General features: G+C 33.3%; 1 protein-coding gene across 1 annotated transcript in view; it reads left to right on the plus strand.

Annotated features, from left to right (window-relative positions):
• Zbtb41 (zinc finger and BTB domain containing 41) overlaps nucleotides 1–15,272 on the plus strand; it is a 51,103-nt gene that overhangs the window by 20,874 nt on the left and 14,957 nt on the right. The window contains exons 8-10 of the mRNA XM_026401501.2: nucleotides 256–362; nucleotides 1,895–2,000; nucleotides 2,965–3,053. Coding sequence (XP_026257286.1) covers nucleotides 256–362; nucleotides 1,895–2,000; nucleotides 2,965–3,053 — 302 coding nt within the window. The remainder of the gene's footprint in view (nucleotides 1–255; nucleotides 363–1,894; nucleotides 2,001–2,964; nucleotides 3,054–15,272) is intronic.

Below are 15,272 nucleotides of genomic sequence, written 5' to 3' on the forward strand. Positions count from 1 at the left end.
TTAAGATCTAACATGTTGGGAAGAAATATTATCCAAAAGTGGTTTAAGCATGTGCGAATGTTAAAATGCTTTTTTGGAAGTGGTGAATAGAACCCTGGGGCCAATGAACAGAGACTGAGAAAGGCTCTTGAAAGTCACAGATACAAGACGAATAGTACCTGAAGGAGGTTGGGTAGACAGCCCATTTTTCATTATTTATTCATTTTCAAGTATTTGTCATCTGTTTCAATGGTCTGCACTTTTTTTTCTTTATAGGCTTCACTTACGAGTACACCATGATGACAAAAGATATGAATGTGATGAATGTGGAAAAACATTTATTCGTCATGACCACCTTACAAAGCACAAAAAAATACATTCAGGTAGACTATATTTTGTTTTTCTATTTTCAGAATTTTTTAATACCTAAAAAGAACATCATAATACATCATGTTTACATTAGCTGTAGTTTTAATAATTAGGTGATATTGATTACTCCTTTTTAATGCTAATTCTAAAAACCTTTCTGAAAGAAGCATCTAAAAGAGAAGTAATTTTATGACATTCCCTGAAATTTTAATCATATATTTGGTCACCCTTTGTGACTACAAAGTATAGTTTAAAATTTAATTTTAAACAAATTCTCAAAAAATTTGAATTTGCATATGATGGTGATATGTGGAATTATTGCTATTGTCACATCCTTAACGGAAGAAACTGTGATAATATTTCCCACTTTGATTGTATTTGAGAAATAGCAAAATTTTGATGTTTTAAAGGAAAATGATTGTAATTGTTTATGTTATACTAAATTTTGAAAGCATCTTTGGAAAAGAGTATTTTAATAATCCCGATCAATTTCAGATCTTTATACTGTATTTATAATTTTTACATTCTGGGGATTTCTTTCATATTTTCCTCTTAGATTGATGTTCAGGAAGTTCTAAGAGAGTCAACTATGTGAGCACAATAATGGGAAAGAGCCATCTCTAAGAGCACAGTAGAACAGGTGATTATTCTAATAAGCATAATTTAAAATATAAAGTATACAACAAATAATAGTTATTTTCTTAAATCATATCAGTGAGGCAGATTGCAGTTATTTTCAATTTTTTGTAATTTTTAGTTTTGTATAGTTTTTTACTATTGGGGATTGAACCAGGGCACTTGACCACAGAGCTGCATCCCCAGCCCTTTTTTGTATTTTTATTTATAAACAGGTTCTTGCTGAATTGCTTAGTGCCTCGCTTTTGCTAAGACTGGCTTTGAACTCAAGATCCTCCTGCCTCATCTTCCCTAGCCGCTGGATTACATATGTGCAATACCACACCCAGCTGAGATAGTGATTTTTAAAGACCAAGTATTTGTAGCTAAATGTAAAAATAGGAAATCACCTAGGATTTTTCATTACATTTGCATTTTGGCTTATTGCAAAAGTAAGAAATCCCACAGATGAAAATCTTTCAAAAGCAAAGTACAAAGATCTGAAAATGTTCAGGTCCTTTTTATAAATAGTAAAACAGCCTCTTTTCAATGTAATGTATCGTTCATTTGAGGTGTTCACATCTAGACATATATATCTATATAAACAACTAAAAAATATCCTGGGTTTTAAAGTAATTTCATTTATTTTGCTCTTTTACATTGAAAGGTAAGATTTGAAATCTACAGCAGAAGGCTGTTAATTTCTTTTCCAAGTGGATAAAGGATTTACATTCGTGAAATTAAATATAGATTCCCTTAGGAAAGATGCTTAAGAAAGGAATATAAAGGAAATAGCCCAGAATAATAGGTGGTTTTACTTTCTTGGTTTATTTCCTAACATGTGATCTTATTGTTTGGTCATTTATTTATGGGGGCGGGAAACAAACTGTAATGTATACTATAATCAAAGTATTTGGAACTTTATTTTTAGGTGAAAAGGCTCATCAGTGTGAAGAATGTGGAAAATGTTTTGGTCGTAGGGATCATCTCACTGTTCATTACAAAAGTGTGCACCTTGGTGAGAAAGTGTGGCAAAAGTAAGTGACAAAGTAAAATTTTTCATAATTACTACATAGGCTGAGTCTTGATTGAGGAAGAGTTGGAGCTTTTTGTTTAATTACGGATAGGTTAATCAGCTGGTTTTTTTTTTCTAGTTTATCATAGCTTCTTTATAGATCTTAAAGAATTGAGCAAGACATATTTTTTCCTGCTTATTTTCACTGAATTGAAGGAGTAAGAGGGGGTAGACATAGACTTTGACTAAATAATACTCTTTTGCAAATATCTTAGTCCTCACAATTAAATTTTACATTTGAGATTATTTAACTCAAAAATACTCTTAGGCACTATAGTATTCTGCTCACTAAGTTAACTTTTGGGTAATTTATAGTTTTATGTCTATGATAAAAATGAGGGGCAAGTATTTCATTCCTTGAAATTTATTTGATTTATAAGTGCAAATATCAAATATTTATTAAGAAGTGAAATGATGAGAGCATTGTCAACTTTTTGATGAATGTGAATTTTGAGATTGCTGCAGTTTCTAATCAGCCTCAGTATTTGTTTCTTTAATGTTTTAATTTACATAAAGTGAAATTTTCTCGTTTTAGAGAATAGTTCTGTAAGTCATATAATCACTACCATCAGAATACAGACTATTTCCATAACCTCAGAATTTATACCCTTTGTATTCAGTTGCTCTTCCCTTTAGCCCACTATTGATCTGTTTTTGTCCTATTAATTTTTTCTTGTATATTTAAATAGCTGATATAAAAAGTGATTTAAAATAGTTGAAAATCTGAAGGCTTCTTTTTATGGATTTTTGAATATAACTGGAGGAATAAGAACCAGCAACAAGCTCCATACTTAAAAGTATCCATGTTTCTGTAGAATTCTATGCTTTATTCATTTGATAATTATATGTACAGTTATAAAATTAGAACTTATTTTCATTATTATTAAAAATTACATTGAAAAATGCAAACATTTTTATTTTCTTAGATATAAAGCAACCTTTCATCAATGTGACGTTTGTAAGAAAATTTTTAAAGGAAAATCAAGTCTGGAAATGCATTTTCGGACACATTCAGGTAAGACTTAATGGGTACTTCATATATACTTTGGTGAGGTTATTTAGGAGTAAAATATGCCTATATTTGTTCTTGGTTAAATCATTTTCCTCATTAAGATGTCTGCTCATTATATTGGAGTTTATGTGAATAAGCAATATTGTGGTCTTCTAGTCTGTATTCTAAAAGCTTCAGTACTTTTGAATATCATTATTTAGAATTTGGAAAATTATTCTCCTATGTGGCTTATTCTCATCCATACATGTTTTGCTTATGTAATCCTCAGAGTAGTGATTATATATTTACTTCAACAGTTGTCTTGTTGAAACAGTAATACATTAGTTAAAATTGGCATAAACTGATAGAAATCTGGGATTGGATTTTAGCCTTGATTCATATTTTTAAGTTCAAGGTAAATTGTCTTTATAAGATCTTTGTGCTGTAGTGTAGCATATAAAGTGTACAAATCTTAATGGACAGATCAATGAGTTTTTATAATTACCATGTCAATGTAGCCACCCCTCAGATCAACATATAGAATACTGCCAGGACCCCAGAGGCATCTTCCCTGTCCCCTCCTTGCAGAGATAATGACTATGTTGACTTATATCGATAAAAATCAGTTGTGTCTGTTTGACCCTCATATAAATGGAATTACATAATAAGAACATTTTTTTTCAAGATCTAGCTTTCACTCAAAAGTATGTCTGTGAGATACTTTTATTTGAGGTTTATTTTTATTCTCATATTAATATACCCTACTTTATTTTGTCCATTCTACTGTGAAGGAAGCATTGTTTAGTTCTTTGAACAGTCTTGTTCATATTTTTGCATAAACATGCAAAAAAATTAATTATTCTGGTATTATACTTGACCCTGCAATTCCTGGCAACAAGGATAGACATTACTAAACAGGTTTTTAAGACAATTGTGTCCATTTGTACTACCACTAGCAGTGTAAGAATTCTAGTTGCTCCACATTTTCACCAACGTTTCATATTTTGTGTTAGTTCACCTGATGGATATGTAGTACTATTTGAAAGTAGCCTTTATTTGCATTTTTGTGATGAGTAGTGATATTCAAACCTCCCCATATTTTATATGCTTGCTGGCCATTTGGGCATCCACTATTATAATTGATTCTTCTCATTTTCTTAAATCTGTTTTTAAATTCATTTGTAAGAGTTCTTTCTATATTAGTTGTATTAGCCCGTTGCTGATTGTATATATTGTAGATATCTTGTTCTACTCTATGACTTATCTTTTCACTTTAGTAATGGTATCTTTCTTTTTTTTGAAAAAAATTTTTTTTTCAGTTGTCTATAGACACTTATTTTTTTATTTATTTTTATTGGTGCTGAGGATCGAACCCAGTACCTCATACCTGCCAAGCAACCAATCTACCACTGAGCTACAAACCCATCCCTGGTAATGGTATCTTTCAATGAACAAAGGTTCTGAATTTTAAAGACATCATGTATCTTTTCAAAATTTTTTATATTTATGTTCTTTTCTATTTAAAGAAACTTTTTTATTTTTTTTTTTTTATTTTTATTTTTTTTTTTTATTGGTCGTTCATAACATTACATAGTTCTTAATACATCATATTACACGGTTTGATTCAAGTGGATTATGAACTCCCGCTTTTACCCCGTATACAAATTGCTGTATCACATCAGTTACCCTTCCATTGATTGACATATTGCCTTTCTAGTGTCTGATGTATTCTGCTGTCTGTCCTATTGTCTACTATCCCCCCTCCCCTCCCCTCCCCTCCCCTTTTCTCTCTCTACCCCTTCTACTGTAAATCATGTCTTCCATTTGTATTCTCTTGACTTACCCCTCCTTACCTCTTATATGACATTTTGTATAACCCTGAGGATCGCCTTCCATTTCCATGCAATTTCCCTTCTCACTCCCTTTCCCTCCCACCTCTCATCCCTGTTCCGAAGAGCTTGAGAAGAATATTTACAGTAAAGAAACTTTTTTATAATATGACTTATTTTATTTATTTTTTAATTACATGTCAGTGGAATGCATTACAATTCTTATTACACATATAGAGCACAATTTTTCATATTTCTGGTTGTATACAAAGTGTATTCACACCAATTCGTGTCTTTATACATGTACTTTTTAAAAAATTTTTTTTAATTTTTATTTTTCCCTTAGTTGTTGATAGATCTTTATTTTATTTATTTATATGTGGTGCTGAGAATCGAACCCAGTGCCTCACACATACAAGGCAAGTGTGCTACCACTGAGCCATAGTCCCAGCCCTATACTTATACTTTTGATAATAATGATCATCACATTCCACCATCATTTATAACCCGTACACCCTCTCTTCCCCTCCAACTTCTCTTTCTATCTAGAGTTCATCCGTTCCTCCCATACTCCCTCTCCCTATCCCACTATGAATCAACCTCCTTATAGCAAAGAAAACATTGGCTTTTGCTTTTGGAGATTGGCTAACTTCACTTAGCATTATCTTCTTTAACCTCAACCATTTACCTGCAAATGCCATGATTTTATTCTCTTTTATTGCTAAGTAATATTCTATCATGTATATATGCCACATTTTTTTTAATCCATTAATCTATTGAAGGGCATCTAGGTTTGTTCCATAGTTTAGCTATTGTGAATTATGCTGCTATAAACATTGATGTGGCTGTGTCCCTGTAGTATGCTGTTTTTAAGTTCTTTGGTACAGACTGAGGAGAGGGATAGCTGGGTTAAATGGTGGTTCCATTCTTAATTTTCCAAGAAATCTCTGTACTGCTTTCCATATTGGCTGCACCAATTTGCAGTCCCACCAGCAGTGTACGAATGTACCTTTTTCCCCACATCCTGGCCAACACTTATTGGTGTTTGTTTTCATAAAAGCTACCATTCTGACTGGAGTGAGATGAAATCTTAGAGTGGTTTTGACTTGCATTTCTCTAGTTGCTAGTGATGATGAACATTTTTTTCATATATTTGTTGGTTGATTGTATATCATCTTCTGAGGAAGTGTCTCTTCAGGTCCTTGGCCCATTTATTGATTGGGTTATTTGTTTTTTTTTTTTTTTTTTTTTTTTTTTTTTTGGTAGTTAGCTTTTTGAGTTCTTTATATACCTAGAGATTAGTGCTCTATCTGTGTGAAGGGTAAAGATTTGCTACCAAGATGTAGGCTCTCTATTCACCTCACAGATTGTTTCTTTTGCTGAGAAGAAACTTTTTAGTTTGAGTCCACCCCATTTATTGATTCTAGATTTTAATTCTTGTGCCACAGGAGTCTTATTAAAGAAGTTGGGACCTAAGCTCACATGATGGAGATTAGGGCCTACTTTTTCTTCTTTTAGACACAGGGTCTCTGGTTTTATTCCTAAGTCCTTGATCCATTTTGAGTTGAGTTTCATGCATGGTAAGAGATAGGGGTTTAATTTCATTTTGTTGCATATGGATTTCCAGTTTTCCCAGCACCATTTGTTGAAGAGGCTACCTTTTCTCCAGTGCATATTTTTGGCAACTTTGTCTAATATAAGATAATTGTACTTTTGTGGGTTAGTCTCTATGTTCTGTACCATTGTTCTACCAGTCTGTTTTGGTGCCAATACCATGTTGTTTTGGTTACTATTGCTCTGTAGTATAATTTAAGGTCTGTTATAGTGATGCCACCTGTTTCACTCTTCTTGCTAAGGATTGCTTTAGCTATTCTGGATCTCTTATTTTTCCAGATGAATTTCATGATTGCTTTTTTTATTTCTATGAGGAATGTCATTGGGATTTCGATTGGAATTGCATTAAATCTGTATATTGCTTTTTGAAGTATGGTCATTTTGATAATATTAATTTTGCCTATCCAAGAGCAAGGTAGATCTTTCCATCTTCTAAGGTCTTCTTTGACTTCTTTCTTTAGGGTTCTATAGTTTTCATTGTATAGATCTTTCATCTCTTTCATTAAGTTGATTCCCAAGTATTTTATTCTTTTTGAGGCTATTGTAAATTGGGTAGTTTTCTACATTTCCATTTCTGAGGATTTATCACTGATATACAGAAATGCCTTTGATTTATGGGTTTTGATTTTATATCCTGCTACTTTGCTGAATTCATTTACTAGTTCTAGAAGTTTTCTGGTGGAACTTTTAGGGTCTTCTAGTTATAGAATCATATCATCAGCAAATAGTGCCAATTTGAATACTTTTCCTATGTGATATCTCTTTAATTTCTTTCACCTAATTGCTCTTGGCCAGTGTTTCAAGAACTATATTAAATAGAAGTGGTGAAAGAGGGCATCCCTGTGTCGTTCCAGTTTTTAGAGGGAATGCCTTCAATTTTTCTCCATTTCAAATGATATTGGCCTGGGGTTTAGCAAAGATAACCTTTATGATGTTGAGATATGTTCCTGTTATCCCTAATTTTTCTAGTGTTTTGAACATAAAAGGGGTACTGTATTTAATCAAATGCTTTTTCTGCATCTATTGAGATGATCACATAATTCTTTTCTTTAAGTCTATTGATGTGATGAATTAAATTTATTGATTTCCGTATGTTGAACCAACCTTGCATCCCTGGGATGAATTCACTTAATTGTGGTGCATGATCTTTTTGATATGTTTTTATATTTGATTTGCCAGAATTTTATTGAGAATTTTTACATCTATGTTCATTAGAGATATTGATCTGAAGTTTTCTTTCTTTGATGTGTCTTTGCCTGGTTTTGGAATCAGGGTGATATTTGCCTCATAGAATGAGTTTGGAAGTGCTCTCTCTTTTTCTATTTCCTGAAATAAATTGAAGAGTATTGGTATTAGTTCTTCTTTAAAGATCTTGTAGAACTTGGCTGTGTATCCATCCAGCCCTGGGTTTTTCTTGGTTTTTTAGACTTTTGATGGCATCTGCTATTTTGTCACTTGAAATTGATTATCCTGATTCAATTTAGGCAAATTATATGACTCTAGAAATTTGTAGATGCCTTCGATATTTTCTATTTTATTGGAGTACAAGTTTTCAAAATAATTTCTAATTATCTTCTGTATTTCTGTATTGTCTGTTGTGATATTTTCTTTTTCATCACGTATGTTAGTGATTCAGTTTTCTCCTTTTCTTTGTTAGCATGGCTGAGGGTCTATCAATTTTATTTATTTTTTCGAAGAACCAACTTTTTGTTCTGTCAATTTTTTCAATCGTTTCTTTTGTTTGAATTTCATTGATTTCAACTCTGATTTTAATTATTTCCTGTCTTTTGCTGCTTTTGGTGTTGATTTGTTCTTTTTTTCTTAGGGCTTTGAGATGTAATGTTAAGTCATTTATTCATTGACTTTTTCTTCTTTTAAAAAGAGGAATGAACTCCATGCAATGAACTTTTCTCTTAGAACTGCTTTCATCATGTCCCAGAGATTTCGATATGTTGTATCTGTATTGTCATTCACCTCTAAAATTTTTTTTAATCTCCTCCTTGATGTCTTTTGCAACATATTGTTTATTCAGTAGCATATTATTTAGTCTCCAGGTGTTGGAGTGGCTTTTATTTCTTATTTTATCATTGATTTCTAATTTCATTCCATTATGATCTGATAGAATGCAGGGTAGTATCTCTACTTTTTTATATTTGCTAAGAGTTGCTTTGTGGCATAGTATGTGATCTATTTTAGAGAAGGATCCATATGCTGCTGAGAAGAAAGTGTATTCACTCGTTTGAAGAATGAAATATTCTATATATGTCAGTTAAATCTAAGTTATTGGTTGTATTATTGAGTTCTGTAGTTTCTTTGTTCAGCTTTTGTTTGGAAGATTTATCTAATGATGAAAGAGGTGTGTTAAAGTCACCAAAATTATTGTGTTGTGGTCTATTTGACTCTTGAACTTGAGAAGAATTTGTTTGATGAATGTAGATGCTCCATTGTTTGGGGCATATATATTTATAATTGTTAAGTCTTGTTGGTGTATGGTTCCCTTGAGCAGTATGTAGTGTCCTTCTTTATCCTTTTTGATTGACTTTAGTTTAAAGTCTACTTTATTTGATATGAGGATGGAAATCCCTGCTTGCTTCTGCAGTCCATGTGAGTTGTATGATTTTTTCCAACCCTTCACCTTCAGTCTGTGGATGTCTTTCTATGAGATGAATCTCTTGGAGCTAGCATATTGTTTTTTTTTTTTAATCCAATCTGCTCGTCTATGTCTTTTGATTGGTGAGTTTAGGCCATTAACATTCAGGGTTATTATTGAGACATGATTTGTATTCCCAGCCATTTTTATTTGTTTTTGTCATTTAACTTTACTAGGTTTCTCTTGTGATTAGATTTTCCTTTAGTGTAATCCTTCCCTCTGCTGATTTTCATCATTGTTTTTCATTTCCTCTTCTTGGAATATTTTGCTGAGGATGTTCTAGATGTTCAGGCTTTCTAGTTGTAAATTCTTTTAACTTTTGTTTATCACAGAAGGTTTTTATTTCATTATCAAATCTAAAGCTTAGTTTTGCTGGATATAAGATTCTTGGTTGGCATTCATTTTCTTTCAGAGCTTGGTATATGTTGTTCCGTGATCCTCTGGCTTTGAGGGTCTGGGTTGAAAAATCTGCTGAGATATGAATTGGTCTCCCCCTATATGTGATCTGATTCCTCTCTCTTATAGCTTTCAAGATTCTATCCTTATTCTAATGCTAGGCATTTTCATTATAATGTGCCTTGGTGTAGATCTGTTTTAATTTTGTACATTTGGTGTCCTGTAAGCCTCTTGTATTTGGTTTTCCAGTTCATTCTTCATGCTTGGGAAATTTTCTGATATTATCTCATTGAAGAGATTGTGCGTTCCTTTGATTTGAAACTCTGTGCCTTCCTCTATCCCAGTAACTCTGAGTTTTGGTTTTTTGATGCTATCCCATAATTCTTAGATATTCTGTTCATGGTTTCTAACTATCTTCACTGTGTGATCAACTTTATTTTCCAGGTTATATACTTTGTCTTCATTATCTGACGTTCTTTTTTCCAAGTGATGTAGTCTGTTGGTTATGCTTTCTATTAAGTTTTTTTATTTGATTTATTGTATCCTTCATTTTAAGGATTTCTGACTGGTTTTCTTTCAGAGTCTCTATCTCTCTTTGGAAGTAATCTTTTGCTACCTGTATTTGCTCTCTTATTCATTGTTTGAGTAATCAATTTTTGCCTATATTTGCTCATTTAGGTCATTCTTTAGTTCACAGATCATTTTAATTATGAACCTTCTGAACTCCTTCACTGACATTTCATCAACTTTCCTGTGCACGGGTTCTGTTTATTATAGTGTCCTGGTTTGTTTGGGGCACTTTCCTTCCCTGTTTTTTCATGTTGTGGATCTGAGATATTACACTTTCTTTCCTATATTCTTATAGTACCCATGCAGGTTGTCTGTACCTCACTTGATGTTGGGCTTCCAGACCCTGTTGGTGTCCCTCATTGAATGCTACTGCATCCTGGATCTGGGTCCTGTGCAAGCTGGTGTGGGTGGATCTGGGCCTCTGGGCTTGACCTCCCTTGGTAGTCTGCTGTTTGGGAGGGACAATCCTGTGGTGGGTGTGGCTGCAGGAGGGGTGGACCAGGCCTACTGAGAGCCTGGGTCCCCTGTGGGCTGGTGTGGGAGGTCTGGGGTGGATCTCTGCTCCTGCAGTAGTCTGCTGGTTTGAAAGCTTTAAAGAAACAAACTTCTTTAACTTCAGATAATGAAGACAAACTGACCCCAGGTAATTGAAACTTTGGATGTCACTTTCTAGAAGCTTTATTGTAACCTTCATATTTAGATCTACGCATCTTGAATTTTTGTTGTTATTAAGGAGAGATGAATATTCCCATTTTGACATATAGTTATCTAGATGTGCTACCACTGTTTACTGAAAGACTATTCTCACTGCATGTTGTTGATACATTTGTTTTAAATTAAGTGATCACATGTGTGGTTTGTCAATTCTATTATGTTCTATTGAACTATCTGTATAGACTTTTAAAGTTTAGTAATGTGATAAGTTATGTTTAGTTTTGTATGTCAAACCTTACGTTTCTGGAATAAACACAGATTGATTCACGTTCTATTACTCTGTTAATGATATATTACCCTGTTCCTCCATCATGTTGTATTCAAGATATAACATCCTGTTCCTGATGTATTACCCTGTATAGCTGAATTCAGTTTGTTTACTTGCTTTTATTTCTCTCCTCCTTTCTTTTTTTTTTCTTTTCTTTTTTTCTTTCTCCCTTTTTCTCTATGTTCATGAGACATTCTACCTATATTTTTTTCCTTGTAATGTCCCTGTCAGGCTTTGTAATAATGAGACTGGTCAAAAAAATGACATGGGAAATAATACATCTTTTTGAAGTTTGTGTAAAATTGGCATCATACTCTCAATATTTGGAAGAATTCACTGGTAAATCCCTCTGAGTTTATTTATTTTATTTAGAGAAAAGTTTTAATTTTTTACAATGTTGGGGATCAAATCCAAGGTCCTCTGTGTGCTAGTCAAACAGTTTACCACTGAGCTATGTCCCCAGTCTAATTAAAGATTCCTTAATAGTTATAGAGCTGTCAGATACTCAGTGTCTCTTTTGACTTTAAGATATTTGTATAATCTAAAATATCAAATCTTTTGGAAGAATTCAGGGTATTTTATTTATCTCTTTAATGATTATAGGATCTTTGGTTATAACCGTTTTTCATTCCCATTATTGGTAATGTATTTTTTTTTACTCTGTCTTTTAAAGCTCTACATAATGAATTGATTAATTGCATTCTTCAAGTTTTATATTTCATATTTTCACTATAATGCCATTAAAATATTTTCTAATATTTATTCTGATTTTTTTCTCTTTAGATTTGATCATATATTTTTCCTTTACTGTCCATTCCTTCTTGCATTATCTTTGTGCGTCTATAATTATTTTCCTTCTGCATGAGAAACACCATATTCTCTTAGCTTTTATTTAACTAAAATGTTTTTATTTTTACGTTAAGGAGGATAGTTTTTCTGGCTATAAAGTGGCATTAGCATTTATTTTCTTGTAGCACTTTAAATATGTCATCTCTCTTCTTCAAGCTTCTTTGACTTTTTTGAAATTTTTACTGTTATTTTTATTGTTGATCACTTGAAAGAAATGTTTCCCAGTTGGTTTTGCTTTTACAGATTCTTCTTTATCTTTGGTTTTCAATAGTTTTGCTCTTGTATTAGTCAGCTTTTTTTGTTGATGTAACCAAAAGACCTGGTGAGAACAATTAGAGGAAGCACAGTTTATTTGACTCATACTTTTAAATTTCTCAGTCCATAGATGACCAACTCTATAGCATTGGGCCTGAGATGAGGTAGAACATTATGGTGGAAGAACAGGACAGTGGAAGGCAGCTCAGAACATGGCAACAAGGAAGCAGAGGGAACTCTGTTCACCAGGGACAAAATATATACCCAAAGGCATGTCTCCAGAGACTTACCTCCTTCATCCATACCCTCCCTGCCATTCATGTGGATAAATGTACTGATTAGGTCAAGGCTCTCATAACTCAATTCTTGTACTTTATTGCTTTGTCTCACATGTGAGCTTTTTGGGAAAACCTTGTGTCTAAACCATAACAACTGTAGTATGACTTCATGTGTTTTTTGTTGTAGTTTGTTGCTTATATTTTGTGAAGCTTGTGGAACTTACTGCATCTACAACTTGTTGTCTCTTTTTTTTAGGAAGGTTCTCAGTCACATTCTCTTTAAATATAGCTTTATTATATACTCTGGGAATTCAAGTATTCATATGTTAGACCATTTCACTTTGTCATATATCATTGTCATGCTATTTTTTTTTTTTTTTTATCCTATATCTCTTTATACATTTATCTGGATATTTTCTATTGATACAGCTCTCATGGTAGTAATCATTTCTTCTGTGGCATCCAATTTGCTGTTAAATCTACCTATCAAATTGTTATCTTCAATTGTTTAATTTTTCTAACTTTCTTTTCTACACATTCCAATTCCTTGGTGAAATTTTCTTTTTTGTATCTTCATGAACATATTAACCATATTGATTTTGATGTCTTAGCCTTATATATATAGCTCTTTGAAATTTTTGGTAAATCTGTCACCATGTTTTCTTCTCTTGCTATTTGATCACCTGTTCCTGTTTCTGGCATGCCTGGTAATTTTGTATTGAACTTTGGATTTTGTAATTAAAAATTATAGACGCTCTTAAAGATGTGTTTTTTCACAGATTTAATATTCTTCTCACCAGCAGATGGAGCATGAAATGACCTTGCTTTATTTCTTTTTTTATTTCTGGTCTGTCTTCTAGTTCATCATATTTTGGGGTCTTTACTGAAGGAATGGTATCTTTTCTCACTTTGAAGAGTCCTGAATTCTAATCTCTCTCCTCAGCACCCCTTGGGACTGCTGAAGAAACTCAGTCCTTTAGCCCCTCAGCCCCTGGTCTCCAGCTGTCTCACTCAGGAAATGTTCATCTTAGGAATTGGCAGATATTTTGGCTCATTTTTCTATTCTTCTTCTTCTTCCTCCCTGCCCCGCCCAGGCTTCTGACCCCTCAAGTCCTTGATAATCCAAAGCTCCAACTTTTGTCTTCTTATTCCAGTAAGATTTCCTCAAGCCCTAGGCTGCAATTTGGCCTCATTTTCCCATAAACTGAATCTGAAAGCGCACTGAAGAGAGAAGAAAGCACCTCCATACTTCCTGTGTCTCTAGAACCTTGGGCCCATGGGTTCTGGCTGACTTGGTTGTGCTTCATTCGGTACCTTTAAAGAGTAGGCTTTTTGTGCTATGTTTTGATTTATTTTGTTTTTTGAGCTTTTATCTTCCTCTCACTCCAGCAAGAAACATGATATGATATAAACTATCAAGTCTGAAATAAATGCTCCTCATTACATTTTAAGTACTAAATTTTAATCTAAAGATAGTTGATCCTGTGGGTGGCATTTTTAAATTCTAAAGGCTCATAGGTTGTTGGAATTATAACTGAGAAGTAGTTGGCATTTATTTGAGTATTGTTTTATTTTTTCTGGTGTGAATAGATTCCTTTCTATAGGTCCTGAAAAGTACCTTTCTTTGGTTGCTTATGTCTCTCATTTATGTTCCTCAGATGCATAAAACTTGGTTTAATTGCTGTTAAATAGATAATTTTACTCTAGAAAATCTCACTATAAAAATATTTTTTTATTCTATATTTCTCCTTTCATCAAGTTCATGTACTTACTTTTTGGCTTTTGCTACTTGTGTATCTTCATACAACCCAGATATATTTCATACATTCCATAACGTCAACATTTCCTTTATGGATTTTGTCTTTTTATAAGCCCAAATTTATTTATTTTTCTATTGAAAATGGCATCTGTTTAAAATGATAATAGATATCTCAAAGGATATGCCTATCAGGTTCCAGTTTTCTAAAAGTATTGTTGTACACTAGAACTAATTGGCTCTTTTTTTTTTTTTTGCCCTTTTCAATGCTTTATTCACTCAAATCACTCAATACAACTTCACTCCATAGGTTCTTAATCAAGAAAACGACAATCCTTAATGCTAGACACTGCAATAGACATAATCAATTTACAGCAAACAATTCTAGATGAATTAATTCACAGCAAACAATTCTAGATTAATTCTAAGCACTACAAACACATTTAATCACGACAGACTAATGACAGACATTCCCTCCCTGTGCTAAGTTCAAAAGTCTCAAGCCTTAGGCTTTACCTCCAGCAGATGCACACTCACTCAGACTGCGGTGATCAGGTCCAGAACAAAGGCGGGATTTTCCTGGCATGGAGTGGATGACCGGTTGGGGAGAGGGTCATAGGGAGAAGTTGCAGCTCTCACCAGGGTCAGATGAGGCGGTAGAGTTTGAGAGCCGTGAGGATCACACAGAGGATCAGGAAACGATGACAAGTGATGAGATGTCAGTCCCAGTCCTCATCAGGCTCTCCAGCTCTAATACATCCTTGTTTCAGCTGACTGAATCACTGATCATTAGCTCTATTATTTATACTTAATTTGGGGGCTTTTGACCCCCCTTTCAATCCTTTTTTTTTTTTTTATTATTTGTTCAAAACCTTACAAGGCTCTTGACATATCATATTTCAGACATTAGTTTCAAGTGAGTTATGAACTCCCATTTTTACCCCAAATACAGATTGCAGAATCACATCAGTTACACATTCACCTTTTTACATAATGCCCTATTAGTAACTGTTGTATTCTGCTACCTTTCCTATCCTCTACTATCCCCCCTCCCTTCCCCTCCC

The sequence above is a fragment of the Urocitellus parryii genome, chromosome 9 (assembly GCF_045843805.1).
Source record: "Urocitellus parryii isolate mUroPar1 chromosome 9, mUroPar1.hap1, whole genome shotgun sequence".
In the NCBI taxonomy this organism is placed as follows: domain Eukaryota; kingdom Metazoa; phylum Chordata; class Mammalia; order Rodentia; family Sciuridae; genus Urocitellus; species Urocitellus parryii.